Raw genomic sequence first — 25,930 nt, forward strand, 5'->3', positions numbered from 1 at the left:
ATATATATATATATATATATATATATATATATATATATATATATTTATATATATATATATATATTTTTATTAATTTAAAATGTGTCCTTGTGGAAATTTGTTGACTGCACATACTTGGTTTAAACATTTACAATGTTTCATTCAATTTACTAGACATTTTTGAAAGAAACAAGACTCTACAGTTATGTTACAGTTATGTTACAGTTAACCCAAAACATTTTTTTAGGTTCCATAAAGTATTTACATGCTTAGTGTATTAAGTATTCTATAAAGGCTCAAAATATTCAACAATTATTTATAAAAATCTGTAGGAGCAGAGAAAAGAGAGGCGCCTTATGGGACAGTATCGTAGTGCAGCGACAGAGACAGGAGACAGCACACACAATGAGTCAGGGTACTCACAAAGATTTTGGCATAAACGTATGCCTCACTAAACAGGACGGAACCATAGTCGCCCGCCAGACAGACCAATGGGAAGATGTATCCGGAACTCCAGGGTCCAATCCGCAGCTACAGGAGGTAGAGGCGTCAAAGGAACAAATCGTCCGTGATAGGACCAATTACTATGAGCTCTAAGTATGAGAGGCAGGTAACCGGACCAACCAAGAAGCAGTATACAAAGAGCGGGGATATCGTAAAAACAAATTTATTAAAAATCACTGTTAAAACATATATTATTTATGGAATAGAAACAGCAACGCGTTTCTCGACCTTCCGGTCGTTTCATCAGGCTGATATTACATTTGATAACCCCGCTCTATGTAACATGAGAGTTGTCCAATCACAGACCGGTCTGTGTCCACACCCTTCATGGGGCCAATCATAGGTTACGATTGACATCTGTAGTGACAATTGCACCTGCTCAATAATGAATAAGAGATGAAGGATGTGGAAACATTACCGACTGTAATATACATACATGGCAATCAAATATTAAATATAAAACAATTGGAATTTACTCAAAATAAAAAACATAATATATAAAAAACATAAAATCAGAGTCCGCAGTCACAAACAATTCATATATACTTCATATAATCATAACCTTAGATTAAATGTAGTGCCTAAATTGGTAAATATAACTATGTGGGATAGTTAATTCTAACATCATAGGTTAGTATGTGGAGATCCTAAGCAGTTCATAAATAGAAACCAAATATATACAAATTTGACTAGAACCCTATGAACCGATCACAAGCAGAGCTGCGTCTGCAATTCTCATATTGACAATCAGAGGTCTAAAGTGACATGAGAGGTATAAATCTACTAGATAATATATATAATAATAAAATATAACATAAAAAATATATATAATAAATAAGAAGTGCAGAGACAGCACCGGCTGTATGAAGCACACAAAGCAAATATGTGCCCATAAGATGAGTTGGTGCCTAATCAATGCCACTAGCGAAAAATCATTGGCAGTATACTATAGTGATCTGAACAGATAAGATGATAACTAGTGACTGTATAATTAAAATAAATCATAATTAATCTTCAGCCGCACAGCATAAATTAGATTAAGTTAGTAACAATAAACATTTTGGAAATGTAGATGGCTACACATATTAGAAGAAGGATCATATATTCTGACAGAGAGATATCAATGTATATTTGAATGTAGATCATCTTATATTTAGATCAGAATATTGTAAATCAAAAACTGACAGAAAATTCCATCATAATAGTTAGAATCTTAAGATTAGTTTATAAATGACCAATTGATCAGAGACAAAAAAACGAACATATCCAGAGGAACAGGGTACAGCAGGCTCAGGCAGAGGGACACCAGGATCAAACCTCTAGGAAAAGGCCGCCAGATCAACACATAAATTGAGACCGTCTGGATGCATGCTTTTTAGCAAGTGGATCCAATAGGTCTCCCTCTGTCTGAGCCTGAAAAATCGATTGTATATATGGGATTTGGGAACAAATTCAATGGGAACCACAGAATAGCAGGTAAGATCTCCCTTATGTACATCATTACAATGTCTTGAGACACTATGGAGTCTGAAGTTCTTCTTCATATTCCGATAGTGTTCAGACCATCTAGTACTGAGATGTCTGCAGGTACGCCCTACATATTGGGCCCCACAGACACAAGTGAGTAGATAGACTACATACGTGGAAGCGCAAGAGGCATGACCAATTATAGTATAGGACTTGTTGGTGACACTCGACCTAAAGGTTTTCCGCTGATCACCAATAAAAATGCACATCTTGCAGCATGCTCGTCTACATTTAAATGACCCATGTCGCAAGTTACTACTGTTAACACCAGGATATGACTGTCTATGTTTAACGATCTTGCTAGGAGCCAACATTGTTTTAAGGGTTGGAGCCCTTCTATACACTACTCTGGGTTTGTCATCCAAAGTTTTTTTCAAAATAGGATCTTTAAGCAGAATTTGCCAATGTCTAGTAACGATCTCTCTAATTAAATTGTGATTGTGGTTGAATTGAGTGATGAACAGAGGATCTCTATGAAAATTACTATTATTCGTAGGTTCCAGTTGTGCATTAGAACCGGTGAAGTATTTGTCCCTATCATCATTTTTGGCTCTCAGAAAGCCATTTTCTATAATAGTATTAGGGTAATGTTTTTCCCTAAAACGTTCCTTAAGAATAAGACTCTGAGATTCATAGTCGGCCATGGAACTACAATTTCGGCGTACCCTTTTAAACTGGCCATAAGGGACATCTAGTTTCCAAGGATAGTAATGGCAACTCTTAAAATCAAGATAGCTGTTACAATCAACTGCTTTAAAGAAGGTAGTGCTAGTCACTTTACCCTCAGTAAAGCAGAGATTTAAATCTAGACTAACTTAATCTAATTTATGCTGTGCGGCTGAAGATTAATTATGATTTATTTTAGTTATATAGTCACTAGTTATATCTTATATGTTCAGATCACTATAGTATACTGCCAATGATTTTTCGCTAGTGGCATTGATTAGGCACCAACTCATCTTATGGGCACATATTTGCTTTGTGTGCTTCATACAGCCGGTGCTGTCTCTGCACTTCTTATTTATTATATATATTTTTTATGTTATATTTTATTATTATATATATTATCTAGTAGATTTATACCTCTCATGTCACTTTAGACCTCTGATTGTCAATATAAGAATTGCAGACGCAGTTCTGCTTGTGATCGGTTCATAGGGTTCTAGTCAAATTTGTATATATTTGGTTTCTATTTATGAACTGCTTAGGATCTCCACATACTAACCTATGATGTTAGAATTAACTATCCCACATAGTTATATTTACCAATTTAGGCACTACATTTAATCTAAGGTTATGATTATATGAAGTATATATGAATTGTTTGTGACTGCGGACTCTGATTTTATGTTTTTTATATATTATGTTTTTTATTTTGAGTAAATTCCAATTGTTTTATATTTAATATTTGATTGCCATGTATGTATATTACAGTCGGTAATGTTTCCACATCCTTCATCTCTTATTCATTATTGAGCAGGTGCAATTGTCACTACAGATGTCAATCGTAACCTATGATTGGCCCCATGAAGGGTGTGGACACAGACCGGTCTGTGATTGGATGACTCTCATGTTAAATAGAGCGGGGTTATCAAATGTAATATCAGCCTGATGAAACGACCGGAAGGTCGAGAAACGCGTTGCTGTTTCTATTCCATAAATAATATATGTTTTAACAGTGATTTTTAATAAATTTGTTTTTACGATATCCCCGCTCTTTGTATACTGCTTCTTGGTTGGTCCGTTTACCTGCCTCTCATACTTAGAGCTCATAGTAATTGGTCCTATCACGGACGATTTGTTCCTTTGACGCCTCTACCTCCTGTAGCTGCGGATTGGACCCTGGAGTTCCGGATACATCTTCCCATTGGTCTGTCTGGCGGGCGACTATGGTTCCGTCCTGTTTAGTGAGGCATACGTTTATGCCAAAATCTTTGTGAGTACCCTGACTCATTGTGTGTGCTGTCTCTGTCGCTGCACTACGATACTGTCCCATAAGGCGCCTCTCTTTTCTCTGCTCCTACAGATTTTTGTTACTATTCCTATCCAAGAGTGCTGCCGATTACATTGGTTGCTGGCTGTTCCAGGAACTTTGCTCTCCCTGAGACTGTTTTTTGAGCCGGGTCTCGGCTATGAGCTGTGCGCACCTCCATAGGATTTATCCTTCATTTTCAACAATTATTTATAGAGAATACTTAATTTTATTTAGATAAAAAGAAAAATAAACATTCTTTCTTATCAATACAACTTCTATTTAACTTTCACAGAAATTCATTTTTTTCTTTCTATAAATCCTCAGGAGAACTGGCAATCAAAACAATATGCTATAAGAATAAAAATTAAATATTATTATACAAACATTTGAAATGTTTCAAATTATCAAGTGTAGAGGACAGAGGATTATTCTGTATGCAGAGCATTTTGTTTTTATTAGACCAAGTGTAGAGGAGAGAGGCCTATTCGGCATGCAGAGCATTTTGTTTTTCTGTTACAAAGTGTAGAGGACAGAGGCCTATTCTGCATGCAGAGCATTTTGTTTTTATATTACTAAATTTAGAGGACAGAGGATTATTCTGCATGCAGAGCATTTTGTTTTTATTAGACCAAGTGTAGATGGCAGAGGCCTCTTCTGCATGCAGAGCATTTTGTTTTTATATTATTAAATATAGAGGGCAGAGGATTATTTTGCATGCAGAGCATTTTGTTTTTCTGTTACCAAGTGTAGAGGACAGAGGCCTATTCTGCATGCAGAGCATTTTGTTTTTATATTACTAAATTTAGAGGACAGAGGATTATTCTGCATGCAGAGCATTTTGTTTTTATTAGATCAAGTGTAGAGGACAGATGCCTCTTCTGCATGCAGAGGATTTTGTTTTTATATTATTAAATATAGAGGACAAAGGATTATTCTGCATGCAGAGCATTTTGTTTTTCTGTTACCAAGTGTAGAGGACAGAGGCCTATTCTGCATGCAGAGCATTTTGTTTTTATATTACCAAGTGTAGAGGACAGAGGCCTATTCTGCATGCAGAGCATTTTGTTTTTATATTACCAAGTGTAGAGGACAGGGGCCTATTCTGCATGCAGAGCATTTTGTTTTTATATTACTAAGTATAGAGGACAGAGGCCTAATCTGCACGCAGAGCATTTTTTCCTACAGCAACAGGTGTCTGTTGCAGTAGATGAGTAAATAGAACACCTTAGTTATTCTACCAGTATTTTAAAGATCACTACATAAGTAATATAAAGTGCTTAGAAAAATATGCAATAACAAAGGGCCGACTCAACACAATATACTGTCTGGGTCTAGGAATGAAATATTCCCACCTATAACTATCTAACTGTCCTGAACCCTTTAAAAAATACAGCAGCTAACTCCCAGTAGTGCATTTCTACTCAAGAACCTACCTTTTCAACAAAGATTACCAAAAGAATGAAGCAAATTAAATAATAGAAGTTAAAGGGACACTGAACCCAATTTTTGTCTTTCGTGATTCAGATAGAGCATGCAATTTTAAGCAACTTTCTAATTTACTCCAATTATCAAATTTTCTTAATTCTCTTGGTATCTTTTTTTGAAAAGCAAGAATGTAAGTTTAGATGCCGGCCCATTTTTGGTGAACAACCTGGGTTGTTCTTGCTGATTGGTGGATAAATTCACCCACCAATAAACAAGTGCGGTCCATGGTGCTGAACCAAAAATTGTCTGACTCCTTAGCTTAGATGCCTTCTTTTTCAAATAAAGATAGCAAGAGAACGAAGAAAAATTGATAATAGGATTAAATTAGAAAGTTGCTTAAAATTGCATGCTTTGTCTGAATCACAAAAGAAAAAAAATGGGCACAGTGTCCCTTTAATTGTAAAGTTGTTTAAAACTGCATGCTCTGGGGCATATTTATCAAGCTCCGTACGGAGCTTGATAAAGACCACTGCTCCATAACCTGTCTGCCTGCTCTGAGGCGGCAGACAGACATCACCAGAAATCAACCGAATGTGATTGGGTTAATTGACACCCCCTGCTAGCGCCGATTGGCCGCAAATCTGCAGGGGGCGGCATTGCACCTGCAGTTCACAAGAACTGCTAGTGCAATGATAAATGCCAACGTATGCTGTCGGCATTTATCGATGTGCAGCGGACATGATCCGCAATATCGGATCATATTCGCTAGCACTATGATAATTAAGCCCCTCTGTCTGAATTGAGAAAATTTAATTTTGAATTTACTGTCTCTTTAAACCAAAATGTATTGGGCAAAATTACAAGTCGCGTAATATGAGTTTTCCACGCGCAATATGGTCTTTTCACAATCAATTTCCACCATTGCACAGCGTGTGCCCACTCGCCTTTTACACAACAATCCTTTCCACGCTCGAAGAGTTGTAGTTAACAGTTTTGCGCAACATAAAAGTTTCACAAAACACTTCAAAAATTCATTACAAAGTACAGTTGCGCTCATATTAACACTGTCTAATAAAAATTATTTTAAAAAAAATATTGCACACACAAGTTATAAGGGCTCAAAAATAGGAGATCTCAGGACTTAGAAAAAAAAAGCAGACAAAGGGATTTTACATTGACATACATACACATACATCATCGAGAAATGGATTTATATGTATAGCAATATGTGCAGATAATGAAAATATTTCACATTACACTCTTATGTGCATTAAACAATATCTCAGAGGGATTTTCAAAGAGATATTCGCATATAGATCTCAAGATATCTATATATATATATATATATATATATATATATATATATATATATATATTTATATACCTATCTCGCTATAAATAGATATATCAGTCCAAAAATCATCATATATAAAGAGAAATATTTATTTATAAATAAATAGAACATATTCCGTTACGAAGACATTCTTGCAATATGAAATATTTGCATTTTCATGTTCACTTCTCAAGGAGAACACGTCATGGGCTTTGCGCAACATATTAGGGTTTTTTGTGTTTATTTTTTTTCTATTTGTCTTCTCCATTGAATTCTATGGGGAATACATGAACGCGTACGTGATTTGGCTGTTTGGATTACGCAGCTTAACCCCTTAACGACCGACGACGTATGCCATACGTCCTCAAAAAAAAGCACTTAACGACCGAGGACGTATGGCATACGTCGTCGGTTTAACAGAGCACTGGAAGCGATCGAAATCGCTTCCAGCTGCTCTAACAGTATTGCAGGCTTGCCTTGATGTCTAGGCATCCTGCAATACTGTTCCCGAGTGCCGGGACCGGATTGATCACTCCCCCACGAGTGATCACTTCCGGTTTCGCTCCACGTGGAGCCCGGCAGTGTTTCAGAGCATCGGAAGCGATCAGACACGCTTCCGATGCTCTGCTTGTGTGCTAAGTGCCTCGGTGGGTCGAGGCACTTAGTTAGTTGTAAAATAAAAGTAAAAAAAATAAATAAAAAAAAAAAACGAATAAAATAAAAAAAAGCCCTAAATAGCCCCCCCCCCTCCCCCTTCACTAGGCATCCAAGATGGCGATGCCCAGTGCATCATGGGGCCTCTGGGGGTGTCCCTAGCCTGCATCATCATAGGGGCAAGCTAGGGTCACCCAATCTGAGCCTCCCACCCTAAAAAAAATAATAATAATAAAATACCCCATTTGTCTGATCATGTCAATATTTGTAAATATTGACTATGATCAGTGTGGATCTCCCTCCCTCTCCTCACTTGCCATTTTGTTGGAGAGAGAGAGAGACCTGTATTTAGCAGAGAGAGAGATTTATTTCTTTTATTTGTTAAAAAATATAGAACCAAAGGCTCTTTTCAGAGCCATTAACCCCTAGCTTGCCAGTGATCACTATATATCACTGGCAGTAGCATAGGTGCACTTTTTTTTTGCTGCATTTTGCTGTCTGTGCATTTTTTTAGGGGTTAATTTTGTTGTTGTAATTTTTTAAAAACCCAAAGGCTCTTTTCAGAAACATTTAGTTAATTTAATTTAATTTTCAGAGCCATTAACCCCTAGCTTGCCAGTGATCACTATATATCACTGGCAGTAGCATAGGTGCACTTTTTTTTGCTGCATTTTGCTGTCTGTGCATTTTTTTAGGGGTTAATTTTGTTGTTGTAATTTTTTAAAAACCCAAAGGCTCTTTTCAGAAACATTTAGTTAATTTAATTTTCAGAGCCATTAACCCCTAGCTTGCCAGTGATCGCTATAAATCACTGGCAGTTGCATAGCTGTACTTTTTTGCTGTCTGTGCATTTTTTTAGGGGTTAATTTTGTTGTTGTAATTTTTTAAAAACCCAAAGGCTCTTTTCAGAAACATTTAGTTAATTTAATTTAATTTTCAGAGCCATTAACCCCTAGCTTGCCAGTGATCGCTATAAATCACTGGCAGTAGCATAGCTGTACTTTTTTGCTAGTTAATTTAGTTAATTAATTTAGTTAATTTAATTTTTTTTAGTAATTGTTTTCTGTGACAGATACAAAAATGTCACAGAAAAGATATAGTGCTGAGGAGGCGTATGCCATCCTTGCGTCAGAGTCAGATGCCTCTATTTCTGACTCAGACCCCAATTTTGACCCTGCCATGTGCTCAGATACATCACTAGATGCAGTCTCAACTGATAGTGATGTATCTGTGGCTGCTAGCCCCCCTGCCAGCCCCCCTGCTACCCCCCCTGCCAGCCCCCCTGCTAGCCCCCCTGCCAGAAGGAGGCGTGTTGCTGCCATTGCTGTTGAAGAGTGGGTAACGCCTCATCTCCAGAGGCCAGATATCCCACCCTTCACAGCAAATGCTGGCATAAATATAGATGTGGCAGGTTTTAGCCCCCAGCAGTTTCTGGAAGTGTTTATGGGCGATGATATATTGGGGAACATTGTCGCCCAAACTAATTTATATGCCCATCAGTTCCGTGCTGCAAAGCCTGGAACATGTTTGGCAAAGCAGCAATGGGCCCCCATCAATGTGCCAGAATTCAAAAAATTCTGGGCATTGACTATGCTGATGGGCATCATAAAGAAACCCTCCATTCGCTCCTACTGGAGTACTAGCCCCATCTGCTCTACCCCCATTTTCTCCCAGACTATGTCGAGGAAGAGGTATGAAATAATTCTGCATTTCATGCACTTCAGCGACAACAGCCTGTGCCCCCCTAGGGAGCATCCCCAATTTGACAGGCTGTATAAAATCCGCCCCCTGATAACCCACTTTTCTGCCAGGTTTGCAGAGGCTTATACACCTGGAAGGAATATATGCGTTGATGAATCCCTAATGAAGTATAAGGGAAGGCTGGGATTCAAGCAGTATATTCCTTCCAAACGCTCCAGATATGGGGTAAAGGTGTATAAGCTCTGTGACAGCGAGACTGGGTATACTCAGGCCTTCCGGGTGTATGAGGGAAAGGATAGCCACCTTGACCCTCCAGGTTGCCCAGAACATATGGGAACCACTGGCAAGATTGTCTGGGACCTGATATTACCCCTAATGAACAAAGGGTATCACTTGTACTTAGACAATTTGTATACAAGTGTCCTTTTGTTCAAGCTACTGTATTGCTTTGATACAGTAGCTTGCGGTACAATTAAAAAGAACCGCGCAGGTTTCCCAGGACAGCTTGTACGCACCCGGCTACGAAGGGGGGAGACCTCAGCTCTGCGCCAAGAGGAGCTGTTGGCACTGAAGTACAGAGACAAGAAGGATGTATACCTTCTTACCACCATCCACACAGAGAGGACGGTGGCGGTTTCTGTACGTGGCAGAGCTGAGATCATAAGGAAGCCAGTGTGCATCAAGTCTTATAACCGGCATATGGGTGGGGTTGATCTGGCTGATCAGCTGCTGCAGCCCTACCTAATTATGCGGAAGACAAGGGCCTGGTACAAAAAGGTTGCAATTTACCTAATGCAGATTGCAACCCACAACGCTTTTTTGTTGTTCAAAAAAGCAAACCCCAGAGTTAAAAAGACTTTTTTACAGTTTCAGCTCCAGATTATTACGGGGATTTTGTACCATGATGCACCTGCTCCCCGGGCGGTGATGGGAGAGAGCAGAGTTGGGGCTACCCATTTTATTTTTAAAATCCCCCCTACTGCCACAAAGCAGAAACCACAAAAAAATGCAGAGTCTGTACCAAGAGGGGGAAGAGAAGGGACACCATATATCACTGTCCTGATTGCCCTGGACAGCCTGCACTCTGCATTGGGGACTGCTTCAAGCGGTACCATACAATGGTCAATTTTTAAAAAAATAAATACATTTGCTGTTACATATATATATATTTTTTTTTGGTTATGTTTACAGTTAGATGTTTTTTTGTTTTTTTTACTTTTACTGTGCCAGATTTTTACATTTCACTACTCTTCACTACTATTTTTTTCTAAAATTGGGCCTGTTTTTTTTTAACCAAAACCCCTGTCAAACCTATGCATGGGGGACATAGGTGTTCTCAGGGTGCCTTGCAGAAAACAACCTGAAGTCTCTCCTAAATTATAGTCAAAAAGCAATGTGTCTGTAAAAATGAAAATTGAAAAATTACCACCATACACTTTCTCCAATTTTTTGGGCTAAAACGGTTGCTTCAAAGGCATCAAAGCACACCATATACAATACCTTGGGGTGTCAACATTTAAAAAATATACACTTTGAATGCAATAAATAAAAGTGGGGTATGCGATAGGCCCCAAACTAAAGATAGGCCTATCAGAAGAAATACTCTCATTTTTAATAACTAAAATCACAAGTCATAAAATTGTAACATAACCTTCCCAAAATCCTGGCAAACCTATGCATGGGGGGCATAGGTGTACTCAGGGTGCCTTGCAGAAAACAACCTGAAGTATTCTTTTGCAATAACTTACAACAATCTCTCCTAAATCATAGTCAAAAAGCAATGTGTCTGTAAAAATGAAAATTGAAAAATTACCACCATACACTTTCTCCAATTTTTTGGGCTAAAACGGTTGCTTCAAAGGCATCAAAGCACACCATATACAATACCTTGGGGTGTCAACATTTAAAAAATATACACTTTGAATGCAATAAATAAAAGTGGGGTATGTGATAGGCCCCAAACTAAAGATAGGCCTATCAGAAGAAATACTCTCATTTTTAATAACTAAAATCATGTAACATAACCTTCCCAAAATCCTGGCAAACCTATGCATGGGGGGCATAGGTGTACTCAGGGTGCCTTGCAGAAAACAACCTGAAGTATTCTTTTGCAATAACTTACAACAGTCTCTCCTAAATCATAGTAAAAAAGCAATGTGTCTGTAACAATGAAAATTGAAAAATTACCACCATATACTTTCTCCAATTTTTTGGGCTAAAACGGTTGCATCAAAGTCATCAAACCACTCCATGTATAATACCTTGGGGGGTCAACTTTTTAAATATAATCACATTTATGGAAAACAAATAAATTGGGGTATGTTAAAAGACTCCCAAAAAAGACGATAGGCAAAGAAAATATGTTAAATATGAAAAAAAATCACAAACACATGTCAGACATTTGGCATTGCACCGCCCAAACAAGCCACCAAACCTATGCATAGGTGGTATCACTGAACTCAGGAGATGTTGGTGACCACATATTGGTGTCTTCTTTGGTAGTAACACATAACAGGAGCTGTGAATCCATGTCTAAAGTACAATGTATGTGAAAAATAACACAAAGAAATGAATGCCCAATAGTTTGACAAAGACTAGTGGTTGAATTAGTGTATGGAAAGTGTTAAAACACCTGCATTTGAAATACCCTAGGATGTCTACTTTTCAAAAATATATGGTTTTATGGGGGTAAATTACATTGGCCGGCTTCAGAAATGTCTTAAATAGAACATGGGTGCATGGGATGTGAAAATGGGAAGTGTAAAAAATGGAATGCGCTTCCTAAAAATAAGGCCTTCTAGCCCCCAGAGAACCCAACACACCTATACATGGGTGGTATCACTGTACTCAGGAGATGTTGTTGAACACATATTGAGGTGTTTTTTGGCAGTAACACATAACAGGAACTGAGAATCCATGCCTAAATTACAATGTGTGTGAAAAATAACACAAAAAAATGACTACCCAAAAGTTTGACAAAGACTGGTGGTTAAATAAGTTCATGGAAAGTGTGAAAATACCAGCATTTCAAATACCCTAGGGGGTCTACTTTTCAAAAATATATGGTTTTATGGGGGTAAATTTCATTGGCCGGCTTCAGAAATGTCCCAAATAGGACATGGGTGCATGATGACCAATGTGAAAATTCCAAGTTGAAAAACTGGAATGCGCTTCCTAAAAATAAGGCCTTCTAGCCCCCAGAGAACCCAACACACCTATACATGGGTGGTATCACTGTACTCAGGAGATGTTGTTGAACACATATTGAGGTGTTTTTTGGCAGTAACACATAACAGGAACTGAGAATCCATGCCTAAAGTACAATGTGTGTGAAAAATAACACAAAAAAATGACTACCCAAAAGTTTGACAAAGACTGGTGGTTAAATAAGTTCATGGAAAGTGTGAAAATACCAGCATTTCAAATACCCTAGGGGGTCTACTTCTCAAAAATATATGGTTTTATGGGGGTAAATTTCATTGGCCGGCTTCAGAAATGTCCCAAATAGGACATGGGTGCATGATGACCGATGTGAAAATTCCAAGTTGAAAAACTGGAATGCGCTTCCTAAAAATAAGGCCTTCTAGCCCCCAGAGAACCCAACACACCTATACATGGGTGGTATCACTGTACTCAGGAGATGTTGTTGAACACATATTGAGGTGTTTTTTGGCAGTAACACATAACAGGAACTGAGAATCCATGCCTAAAGTACAATGTGTGTGAAAAATAACACAAAAAAATGACTACCCAAAAGTTTGACAAAGACTGGTGGTTAAATAAGTTCATGGAAAGTGTGAAAATACCAGCATTTCAAATACCCTAGGGGGTCTACTTCTCAAAAATATATGGTTTTATGGGGGTAAATTTCATTGACCGGCTTCAGAAATGTCCCAAATAGGACATGGGTGCATGATGACCGATGTGAAAATTCCAAGTTGAAAAACTGGAATGCGCTTCCTAAAAATAAGGCCTTCTAGCCCCCAGAGAACCCAACACACCTATACATGGGTGGTATCACTGTACTCAGGAGATGTTGTTGAACACATATTGAGGTGTTTTTTGGCAGTAACACATAACAGGAACTGAGAATCCATGCCTAAATTACAATGTGTGTGAAAAATAACACAAAAAAAATGACTACCCAAAAGTTTGACAAAGACTGGTGGTTAAATAAGTTCATGGAAAGTGTGAAAATACCAGCATTTCAAATACCCTAGGGGGTCTACTTCTCAAAAATATATGGTTTTATGGGGGTAAATTTCATTGACCGGCTTCAGAAATGTCCCAAATAGGACATGGGTGCATGATGACCGATGTGAAAATTCCAAGTTGAAAAACTGGAATGCGCTTCCTAAAAATAAGGCCTTCTAGCCCCCAGAGAACCCAACACACCTATACATGGGTGGTATCACTGTACTCAGGAGATGTTGTTGAACACATATTGAGGTGTTTTTTGGCAGTAACACATAACAGGAACTGAGAATCCATGCCTAAAGTACAATGTGTGTGAAAAATAACACAAAAAAATGACTACCCAAAAGTTTGACAAAGACTGGTGGTTAAATAAGTTCATGGAAAGTGTGAAAATACCAGCATTTCAAATACCCTAGGGGGTCTACTTCTCAAAAATATATGGTTTTATGGGGGTAAATTTCATTGACCGGCTTCAGAAATGTCCCAAATAGGACATGGGTGCATGATGACCGATGTGAAAATTCCAAGTTGAAAAACTGGAATGCGCTTTCTAAAAATAAGGCCTTCTAGCCCCCAGAGAACCCAACACACCTATACATAGGTGGTATCACTGTACTCAGGAGATGTTGTTGAACACATATTGAGGTGCTTTTTGGCAGTAACACATAACAGGAACTGAGAATCCATGCCTAAAGTACAATGTGTGTGAAAAATAACACAAAAAAAATGACTACCCAAAAGTTTGACAAAGACTGGTGGTTAAATAAGTTCATGGAAAGTGTGAAAATACCAGCATTTCAAATACCCTAGGGGGTCTACTTCTCAAAAATATATGGTTTTATGGGGGTAAATTTCATTGACCGGCTTCAGAAATGTCCCAAATAGGACATGGGTGCATGATGACCGATGTGAAAATTCCAAGTTGAAAAACTGGAATGCGCTTCCTAAAAATAAGGCCTTCTAGCCCCCAGAGAACCCAACACACCTATACATGGGTGGTATCACTGTACTCAGGAGATGTTGTTGAACACATATTGAGGTGTTTTTTGGCAGTAACACATAACAGGAACTGAGAATCCATGCCTAAATTACAATGTGTGTGAAAAATAACACAAAAAAAATGACTACCCAAAAGTTTGACAAAGACTGGTGGTTAAATAAGTTCATGGAAAGTGTGAAAATACCAGCATTTCAAATACCCTAGGGGGTCTACTTCTCAAAAATATATGGTTTTATGGGGGTAAATTTCATTGACCGGCTTCAGAAATGTCCCAAATAGGACATGGGTGCATGATGACCGATGTGAAAATTCCAAGTTGAAAAACTGGAATGCGCTTCCTAAAAATAAGGCCTTCTAGCCCCCAGAGAACCCAACACACCTATACATGGGTGGTATCACTGTACTCAGGAGATGTTGTTGAACACATATTGAGGTGTTTTTTGGCAGTAACACATAACAGGAACTGAGAATCCATGCCTAAAGTACAATGTGTGTGAAAAATAACACAAAAAAATGACTACCCAAAAGTTTGACAAAGACTGGTGGTTAAATAAGTTCATGGAAAGTGTGAAAATACCAGCATTTCAAATACCCTAGGGGGTCTACTTCTCAAAAATATATGGTTTTATGGGGGTAAATTTCATTGACCGGCTTCAGAAATGTCCCAAATAGGACATGGGTGCATGATGACCGATGTGAAAATTCCAAGTTGAAAAACTGGAATGCGCTTTCTAAAAATAAGGCCTTCTAGCCCCCAGAGAACCCAACACACCTATACATAGGTGGTATCACTGTACTCAGGAGATGTTGTTGAACACATATTGAGGTGCTTTTTGGCAGTAACACATAACAGGAACTGAGAATCCATGCCTAAAGTACAATGTGTGTGAAAAATAACACAAAAAAATGACTACCCAAAAGTTTGACAAAGACTGGTGGTTGAATTAGTGCATGGAAAGTGTTAAAATACCAGCATTTGAAATACCCTAGGGTGTCTACTTTTCAAAAATATATGGTTTGATGGGGGTAAATTCCATTAACCAGCTTCAGAAATGTCCCAAATAGGACATGGGTGCATGATGACCGATGTGAAAATTCCAAGTTGAAAAACTGGAATGCGCTCCCTAAAAATAAGAGCTTTTAGCCCCCCGAGAACCCGACACACCTATACATGGGTGGTATCACTGTACCCAGGAGATGCTGCTGAAGACATATGAGGGTGTTATTTGGCAGTAACCCTTAATATTATCAGTAAATGTATTCTTAAATTGCTATTTTGTCAAAAAATCAAATTATTTTTTCCCCCCCCCCCAAACTTTGGCATAGATTGGTGGTAAAATGGTTGCATGAAAAAAGTCAAAATACCCCAAGTTTAATACCTTAGGTTGTCTTCTTTTAAAAAATATATACATTTGAAGGGTTATTCAGGGATTCCTGACAGATATTGGTGTTACAATGTAACTATCGCCAATTTTGAAAAAACATGGTTTTGAAATAGCAAAGTGCTACTTGTACTTATTGCCCTATAACTTGCAAAAAAAGCAAAGAACATGTAAACATTGGGTATTTATAAACTCAGGACAAAATTTAGAAACTGTTTAGCATTGGTATTTTATGGTGGTTGTAGATGTGTAAGAGATTTTGGGGCTCAAAGTTAGAAAAAGTGCATTTTTTTTCATTTTTTCCTCATATTTTATATTTTTTTTATAGTAAATTATAAGATATGATGAAAATAATCATATCTTTAGAAAGTCCATTTAATGGCGAGAAAAACAGTATATAATATGTGTGGGTACAGTAAATGAGTAAGAGGAAAATTACAGTTAAACACAAACATCGCAGAAATGCAAAAATAGCCTTGGTCCCAGATGGTCAACAAATTGAAAAGTGGTCTGGTCACTAAGGGGTTAAATAAATTATTTTGCAACTTGTAATAGCTGCGCAACCCCAATTTGTGAAAAAGCCATAACGCGTGTGGTGTTTACCCAACTGATTTGCCACGTGATTGCCCATTGTTTGTTGTGCTGCTGCTGGCTTGTAGCACATGTTGATTGAAAGGGAACTGTAGAAGTGTTGTTTCTTTATATAAATGTGAGTTTTCATTATTCATATTCATTGCAACATTTTCTGTGTCAAGTAAATGCATCAATATAGAACACCGGTTTTCAAACCTGTCCCCAAGCCTCCCCAATAGGCCAGATTTTCAGGATTATCTTGGGTGAGAGAAGGTCAGATATTGTTTACAAATAAGAAGATTATTTCACCTGTGCTCTAGTTCAGATAGCCTCAAAATCTGACCTGTTAGGGAGGCCTGATGGCAGGTCTGAAAATCAGTAATATAGAATACACAAATCATTTGCACTTTTTCCTATGTATACATTTATGTGTAATTAGTGCATTTTACAGTAGCAAGATCATACATATAAATTTCACTAACAACTCAATGTAAATTTTAAGGGGCCGATTTATCAATGTCTGTCTAACATGATACGCAGTAGCGTATCATGTCCAACAGACATCGCTGAATGCCGACAGCATACGCTATCGGCATTTGACATTGCACAAGAAGTTCACCAGAACTGCTTGTGCAATGCTGCCTCCTGCAGATTCACTGCCAATCAGCCGCTAGCAGGGGGTGTCAATCAGACCAATCGTATAGGATCGGGCGGATTGCAGACTGCAGCTTTAGAGGCAGTGGACCAGTAGTGGAGCCGTGGTCTTAAGACCGCTGCTTCATAACTGCTGTTTCCGGCGAGCCTGAAGGCTTGCGCGGAAACAGGGGCATCAAGCTCCATTCGGAGCTTGATAGTTCGGCCCCCTAAATATGTTCTTGTATAACTGGAATATCCTAATACAATTAATACATATCAATAACAAACTAATAGTATCTTACCTTCTGCAGCCTCATCACTTCCAAAATTTTGTCTGTAGAAGAGCATTAGCTCTATGTTGTAGCACTTATAAATGACCACAAGCAGAATAAACACAAGTAGAATTGCTCCAAGACCTCCAGCCAGTTCAATATTATATTTTAATTCTAAAACACAAAAAATATATAGAGAAAAAAGTGATAAAACCAAGACTTGATTATATTATACAGTAAAATGTAATTACATGTCAAATCCATTTCGAATTGGAGAGTATATTACATACAACATTCTAATGAAGTTGTAAGGTAAGCAAAATTACAGTGAAAATCTCAGCATTTTATATAGTAATATCTCAGCTGTTCAATAATAAGAAAAAAATATATCCAAGACATTAATAAAGGGAACCTGATAATTCAAATAAATTATTTCTTTTGAAGCTGACCCTGCTTGGGACTTGACACTGTATCTTCAACTACAATGGGGAGCCTCAATTAGAGTAAATTTAATTCTGATCTAATCTGCACTCCCCAAAAAAAGAAAGAGGAGATGATGTGTCAAAGGCTTATAGTATAATTAAAGTGACATTCCAGATATAAGTGAAAAGCATATAAGTATTCCAGTTTACTTTTATTATCAAAAATGCTTCTAGTAAGAGCTGTTTTAGTGACAGCTTTTACTGTGCAAGGGCACTGCAGCATATTTAGATATGCTCCAAGCACCAGCATTGTAAAACAATATGTCTGCTTAGAGAGCCAACGGTAGCTGGTATGTACATTTTAAAAAGCATTTAAACTGGTCTTCCTGTTTTGCTGGTTATCCATGGCATTGAAACTATGAAAAATACAATTTAAAAAATCTATCTATCTATCTATCGAATCTATCCATTAGTTATCTAATATCTATTTATATCTATCTATATCTATCTAATTATCTATCTATCTATCTATCTATCTATCTATCTATCTGTTTGTCTGTCTGTCTGTCTGTCTAGCATCTATATTAATAGAAGCGTACTCTGTCTGTGTAAATATGATTTCTAAAGAGTCTTAAACGTCTACCTTCAAAACTTTTAAATTGCTAATACAATGCATTTTTCATATCATCACAAGAAGGCGCTTCCATAGGCTCAGAACGTCAGCTCCAGTGAAGTGGGTAAGTTGCGCAGTGATGGCAGCAAATATAAATATATATGTATACTGATATACATATATATTTATGTGTTAATATGTATATATACACATATTAACATACACACATACATATATATATATATATATATATACATACAAGTATATACAGTATATCTATCTATCTATCTATCTATCTATCTATCTATCTATCTATATATATATATATATATATATATATATATGTATATGTATATATATATATATATATATATATATTAAAGCATATACATATATATTTACCGGGAACACAAAGTTCCCATAGAGCGCAATGTAAAGACACTTTTCAGTGCCATTTTATTCTAACACCCCACTCCCACCAACTTTAACCCCAAAATACTGCCTAGTGCAGTAAATTTATTAAAAAATAAGCTACACTATACAGTATTTTGGGGCCATTTGGGGCATATTTATAAAATTAACCTGATCTGATCTCTAGTTAATTTTGTTAGCGCTAATTGCTACCACAAGCTTGCAGTAGCAATAACCAGCCACTTGTAATGGCTGATTGATTATCGTACGCCCGTTTGCGGGTATGATAAGTTAGCGCTCCACTTGTAATCTAGCTCTTAGAAATGTACATGTTGTTTGGTGTCTGTGTGTGTACCTGAAAATGTGTGTGAAAATGTGTGTGCATATGTGTGTGCATATGTGTGTGAAAATGTGTGTGCATATTCATTTATGTAAAAATGTGTATGTGCATATGTGCCTAAAAATGTATGTGCGTATGTGTGTGTCTGAAAATGTGTGTGCATATGTGTGTGAATATATATGTGTGAAAATGTGTGTGCATATGTGTGCAAAAATGTGTGTGAAAATGTGTGTGCGTATGTGTGTGTCTGAAAATGTGTGTGTATATGTATGTGTGTGAAAAAGTGTGTGCATGTGTGTGTGAAAATGTGTGTGCGTATGTGTGTGTCTAAAAATGTGCGTGCGAAAATGTGTCTGTGTTACTGTATGTGTGTGTCTGAAAATGTGTGTGCATGTGTGTGTGAAAACATGTGTGCTTATGTGTTATGTAAAAATGTGTATGTGCATATGTGCCTAAAAATGTGTGCGCGTATGTGTGTGTCTGAAAATGTGTGTGCATATGTGTGTGAATATGTATGTGTGAAAATGTGTGTGCGTATGTGTGCAAAAATGTGTGTGAAAATGTGTGTGCGTATGTGTGTGTCTGAAAATGTGTGTGTATATGTATGTGTGTGAAAAAGTGTGTGCATGTGTGTGTGAAAATGTGTGTGAGTATGTGTGTGTCCGAAAATGTTTGTGCGCATGTGTGTGTCTAAAAATGTGTGTGCGCATGTGTGTGTCTAAAAATGTGTGTGCGAAAATGTGTCTGCGTATGTGTGTCTGAAAATGTGTGTGCATATGTATGTGAAAACATGTGTGCTTATGTGTGTGTGAAAATGTGTGTGCTTGTTTGTTTTAAAATGTGTGTGCACATTTGTCTTATTTGTCTTGCAGCAGCGAATCAGTTACTTATTTTTTTATTCCTAAACACACACTGATTTTATTATGTAACAATTACACTACTTACAGTGTGTGAAACATATTACTCTAAATGCAAAATAAGTACCAATCAGTCCTCATGTAAACACATTTCTTATAAATACTGAGCTGGAAGAAGTCATTTGCATCTCCTCCTTTTGCCAGGTGTACATGAAAATGTACTTTCTTTTCTTGTTCTCCACTGCTAATTATGTTTTGAATCAAGATCAAGGGCGATATTACATCTAATCTTACAAGCCATTTGGAAATGACGTGCTCTGCATCCTGACTGTTTTATTTGTGACTGCATTGTTTCAGTGTGCATTCTGATACTTGCCAATTTAGGCCAGATTAAAAGTGTAGCAGTATTTAACGTTTCCGCTTGTGTGCTAACTCCACTAGAAGATGTTTTTTGCATGTGTTGGGTAGCGCTCGTATGACAAGTTGAAAGTTAACTTAGAATACCACTCTAGCGATAACGTATTCCCCATTAGAAGTCAATGGAGCAAAAAAAGTGGTAAAAAAACACACTACTTGCCCGCAAACCAATCGCATATTCTCAAGTGTGTTAAGCCGACATGAAAATATGAGTATTTCACATTCCAATGTCTTCACATAGCCGATTATTTCTACATTTATCTGATGGTATTTTGGTACAATATATATATATACCTATATATATATATATATATATATACACATGATTATATATAGGTATAGATATATACCTATATATAGGTATAGATTTGAACAGCCAATAAAATTTCAGAAGTTCTCATACTATTGGCTGTTTTGAACAGCCAATAGGATTTCAGTAGCTCTCATCCTGTTGGCTGATTTGAATTTCCAAAATCAAATCAGCCAAAAGGAATGCAAGGGATGCCATTTTAAATTGCATACCTTGCATTGAAGATTTAGTATACGGCGGCGACCATATGAAGAGGATGCTCCACGCCGGATTTCTTCAGGATGGACCCGCTCCACGCTGCCTGGATGAAGATAGAAGAGGCCATGTGGATGAAGACTTCTCGCTGCCTGGATGAGGACTTCGCCGCCTGGATGAAGATAGAAGAGGCCCCCTAGATGAAGACTTCTCGACACCATGATGAGGACTTCGCCGACTGGATGAAGATCATTCAAGCGGGACTTCAAAAACTGTAAGTGGATCTTCAGGGGTTAGAGATTTTTTTGGGTGGTTCTTTTTTTAGTTTAGGTTTTGGGCTTATCATAAAAGAACTAAATGCTCTTTTAAGGGCAATGCCCATACAAATGCCCTATTCAGGGCAATGGTTATTTTAGGTTTTTTTAGATAGTTTTTTTATTTTGGGTGGGTGGGGGTTTGTAATGTTATTGGGTCTTTGTAAAAGAAAATTCAGGTAAAAGAGCTGTTTATCTTAGGGCAATGCCCTACAAAATGCCCTTTTAAGGGCTATTGGTAGTTTTTTATTTTGGGGTATTTTTTTTTTAAATGGGTATTAGAATAGGAATAATGTTTACTATTTTTAAAAATGTGTTTGTTATTTTGTGTAGTATTTTTATTTTGTTTTGGGTGGGTTTTAATTTTTAGATTAGGGGTTGGGCATTTCATAAAAGAACTTATTGCCCTTTTAAGGGCAGGAAAAAGAGCTGAATGCCCTCTTAAGGGCAATGCCATACAAATGCCCTTTTCAGGGCAATGGGTAGATTAGGTTTTACTTTATTTTTATATTGTGGGTTTGGGGGGTGGGGGTTTGTAGCAAAAGAGCTGTTAACTTTAGGGAAATGCCCTACAAAAGGCCCTTTTAAGAGCCCACAAAAAGGCCCTTTTAAGGGCTCTTGGTAGTTTATTTTAGATTAGGTTTTTTATTTAGGGGTGGTTTTTTTATTTTTTGTAATTTTAGTGTTTTTTATTTTTTGTAATGGTAGTTTTAATTTTTGTAATGTCAGGTTTTAATGTAAGGTAGCTTAGGTTTTATTTGACAGGTAAGTTTGTATTTATTCTAACTAGGTAGTTAGTAAATAGTTAATAACTATTTACTAACTAGTCTACCTGTCACGATCGCTCCTCTTCTTCCGGTTCTTCCGGTTACTCTGTCCTGTGCGTTACGTTGCTTAGCAACGCTGCGCACATTCTGAGCCGTCCTCCTTTGTTGACGTCAGGCAGGCTTCTTATTCCGGCGGCCTGATCTCCTGGTGCCCGTTTTTGGTTTCTTCTGTGGCTGCTGTGAGTACTCGCATTTCTCTGTTACCGGATTTAACCCTGAACTGCCTGATTTCAAGTTGCCAACTTCTGCTTCGCTGACTAAGGTATTGTTTAACCCTAATCTGCCTGATTACAAGTTGCCAACCTCTGCTTCGCTGACTACAGTATTGTTTAACCCTAATCTGCCTGATTACAAGTTGCCAAACTGTGCTGAACTGTCTACTCTGTTGTTTAACCCTAATCTGCCTGATTACAAGTTGCCAAACTCTGCTGAACTGTCTACTCTGTTGTTTAACCCTAATCTGCCTGATTGCAAGTTGCCGATCTCTGCTGAACTGACTACTCTATTGTTTAACCCTGAACTGCCTGATTACAAGTTGCCAAACTCTGCTGGACTAACTACTCTATTGTTTAACCCTGAACTGCCTGATTACAAGTTGCCAAACTCTGCTGAACTAACTACTCTATTGTTTAACCCTAAACTGCCTGCTTACAAGTTGCCAAACTCTGCTGAACTGACTACGCTATTGTTTAACCCCAAACTTCCTGATTACAAGTTGCTGAACTGACTTCACCTATCATTGATCCTACACCTCCTTCTATCAAGTGTCCTAGTACTACTATCCTATACCTCAAGAACCACTGGACCCTCTGTATGAGAACCTTGTTTTATAGAAGTTGTCGTGGGGTCACGTCCTGGGTTATACTCAGTGTGCTAGAGTGTTATTTGAGTTCACTCTAGCATTTGGGTCTGATTCCGGACCTTACCTAACCTGACACTACCTAGTTAAAATAAATACAAACTTACCTGTGAAATAAAAATAAAACCTAAGCTAGCTATAATATAACTATTAGTTATATTGTAGCTAGCTTAGGTTTTATTTCACAGTTAAGTATGTATTTAGTTTTAAATAGGTAGTTAGTTAATCATTTTAACTTTAATTTAGCTCTATTTTAATTATGTTAAAGTTAGGGGGTGTTAGGGTTAGGGTTACGTTAAGGTTAGGTTTAGGGGTTAATAGTTTAATTTAGGTTGTTGCAATGTGGGGGGCTGGCGGTTTAGGGGTTAATAAATTTATTTAGTGGTAGTGATGTGGGAGGCCAGAGGTTAAGGGGTTAATAGCTTTATTTAGTTGCGGCTATGTCAGGGAGTGGCAGAATAGGGGTTATTATAGATTTATTATAGTGTGGGCGATGTTGGAGTGCAGGGGAATAGGGGTTAATAACTTTATTATAGTGGCGGCAATATTGGGAGCGGCAGATTAGGGGTTAATAACATTATGTAGGTGGCGGCGATGTAGAGGGCGGCAAATTAGATGTGTTTAGACTTAAAGTTTATGTTAGGGTGTTAGGTTTAAACATTACTTTTTTTCCCCAAAGACATCAATGGGGCTGCGTTACGGAGCTTTTCATTCCGTGATCGCAGGTGTTAGGTTTTTTTCTGACCCGCTCTCCCTATTGATGTTTATGGGGAAAGCATGCACGAGCATGTCAAAACAGCGCTTGTATTTTATGCGGTATGAAGCTTAAAACCACCATATCGCATGCACAAGCTGGCTGTTTCAAAACTTGTAATGGCTACACTATAGAGGGTTAAATAACACAACTTTTGTTGCATTCGTTAATTTCCCTATAGCGCGCATAACTTGTATTCTAACTGATTGTTACTATTAAACAATCTGCTATAAAAACTCCAAATTAGACTCTATGTTATTTCCTCCAGAATGTTTGTACCTGCAAGCATGGCCGCAACTCAATCTATCATGGGATGTATATTGACTAGTCATTAATATTGCTAGAGACAATCATTTCTATTTTTTTATATTAATTTTAAAAGTGGCCTCTTATGGGGTTAAAACAACAGCTGCATAAAACTACGGCAGTATATGGGATAACTTAATAAAATGATTTTAATTACACGTTCAGTGATTTAGAGAAATTCTGAAAAACATAATTACACTGACTTATTATATTTAAATCTTTTAAGCCAGTTGCTTTGCTACCTCTCCTGTGATATTAAACAGCTTTCTCTGACATGTCTATAAGCCTTTTTCAGGAGAGCTAATAATATCAGTACTAACGATGTGCTGATCATTTGGAGAGCTGTACAGAACGTTTTCTTTTCAAATGACTAAGAAATGTAAAGATAACATCTTGGTTTATTTCTTAAAACTAGTTTTAGAAAAGATAAAAAAAAGATTTGGAAATAAAATAATATACTATTCACTTTAACCTTTTTTTTTTTAACCTGCATTTATACAAAAAAAGGAGGTACAAATATTAAATATATTAAATACAAGGGAAGTTTTTCTATATATTTAAAAAAATATATATATTTTGTGTCAATATTTTGTGTGGCCACCATTATTTTGCAGCACTGCCTGAACCCTCTTGGACATAAAGTTCACCAGAGCGTCACAGGTTGCCACTGGAGTCCTCTTCCACTCCTCCATGACGACATCATGGAGCTGGTGAGTGTTAGAGACCTTGCGCTCCCCCACTTTCCGTTTGAGGATGTCCCACAGATGCTCAATAGGGTTTAGGTCTGGAGACATGCTTGGCCAGTCCATCACCTTTACCCTCAGCTTCTTTAGAAAGGCAATGGTCATCTTGGAGGTGTGTTTAGGGTCATTATCATGTTGGAATCCCGCCCTGCGGCCCAGTCTCCGAAGGAAGGAGATCATGCTTTGCTTCAGTATGTCACAGTACATGTTGGCATTCATGGTTCCCTCAATGAACTGTAGCTCCCCAGTGCCGGAAGCACTCATGCAGCCCCAGACCATGACACTCCCACCACCATGCTTGACTGTAGGCAAGACACACTTGTCTTTGTACTCCTCACTTGGTTGCTGCCACATACGCTTGACACCATCTGAACCAAATAAGTTTATCTTGATCTCATCGGACCACAGGACATGGTTCCAGTAATCCATGTCCTTAGTCTGCTTGTCTTCAGCAAACAGTTTGCAAGCTTTCTTGTGCATCATCTTTAGAAGAGGCTTCCTTCTGGAATGACAGCCATGGAGACCAATTTGATGCAGTGTGCGGCATATGGTCTGAGCACTGACAGGCTGGCCCCCCACCCCTTCAACCTCTGCAGCAATGCTGGCAGCACTCATACGTATATTTCCCAAAGACAACCTCTAGATATGATGCTGAGCACGTGCACACAGCTTCTTTGAACAACCATGGCGAGGCCTGTTCTGAGTGGAACCTGTCCTGTGAAACTGCTGTATGGTCTTGCCCAACGTGCTGCAGCTCAGTTTCAGGGTCTTGGCAATTTTCTTATAGCCTAGGCCATCTTTTTGTAGAGCAACAATTCTTTTTTTCAGATCCTAGGAGAGTTCTTTGCCATGAGGTGCCATGTTGAACTTCCAGTGACCAGTATGAGAGAGTGTCAGAGCAATAACACCAAATTTAACACACCTGCTCCCCATTCACACCTGAGACCTTGTAACACTAACGAGTCGCATGACACCGGGGAGGGAAAATGGCTAATTGGACCTAATTTGGACATTTCCACTTAGGGGTGTACTCACTTTTGTTGCCAGCAGTTTAGACATTAATAGCTGTGTATTGGGTTATTTTGAGGGGACAGCAAATTTACACTGTTATACAGGCTGTACACTTAATACTTTACATTGTACCAAAGTGTCATTTCTTCAGTGTTGTCACATGAAAAGATATAATAAAATATTTACAAAAATGTGAGGGGTTTACTCACTTTTGTGGGATACTGTATATATATGTATATATATATATATATATATATATACCTGTATATTCACCTTGCTACTTCTGTTAATTAAAAAATATCAGTTTGAAGCCTCATTGTACTATTACAAATGGGAAATAAAGATAGTCATGCGCTTTCCTTGACCTTTTTTTTTTACTAGCTAATAAGATGA

At 37.7% G+C, this 25,930-nt stretch overlaps 1 protein-coding gene across 1 annotated transcript in view; it reads right to left on the minus strand.

The window, feature by feature from the left end:
• IL1RAPL2 (interleukin 1 receptor accessory protein like 2) overlaps window positions 1-25,930 on the minus strand; it is a 1,497,664-nt gene that overhangs the window by 32,587 nt on the left and 1,439,147 nt on the right. The window contains exon 9 of the mRNA XM_053699168.1: window positions 17,189-17,332. Coding sequence (XP_053555143.1) covers window positions 17,189-17,332 — 144 coding nt within the window. The remainder of the gene's footprint in view (window positions 1-17,188; window positions 17,333-25,930) is intronic.

This window comes from Bombina bombina, chromosome 1 (genome assembly GCF_027579735.1).
Source record: "Bombina bombina isolate aBomBom1 chromosome 1, aBomBom1.pri, whole genome shotgun sequence".
Classification (NCBI taxonomy): Eukaryota; Metazoa; Chordata; class Amphibia; order Anura; family Bombinatoridae; genus Bombina; species Bombina bombina.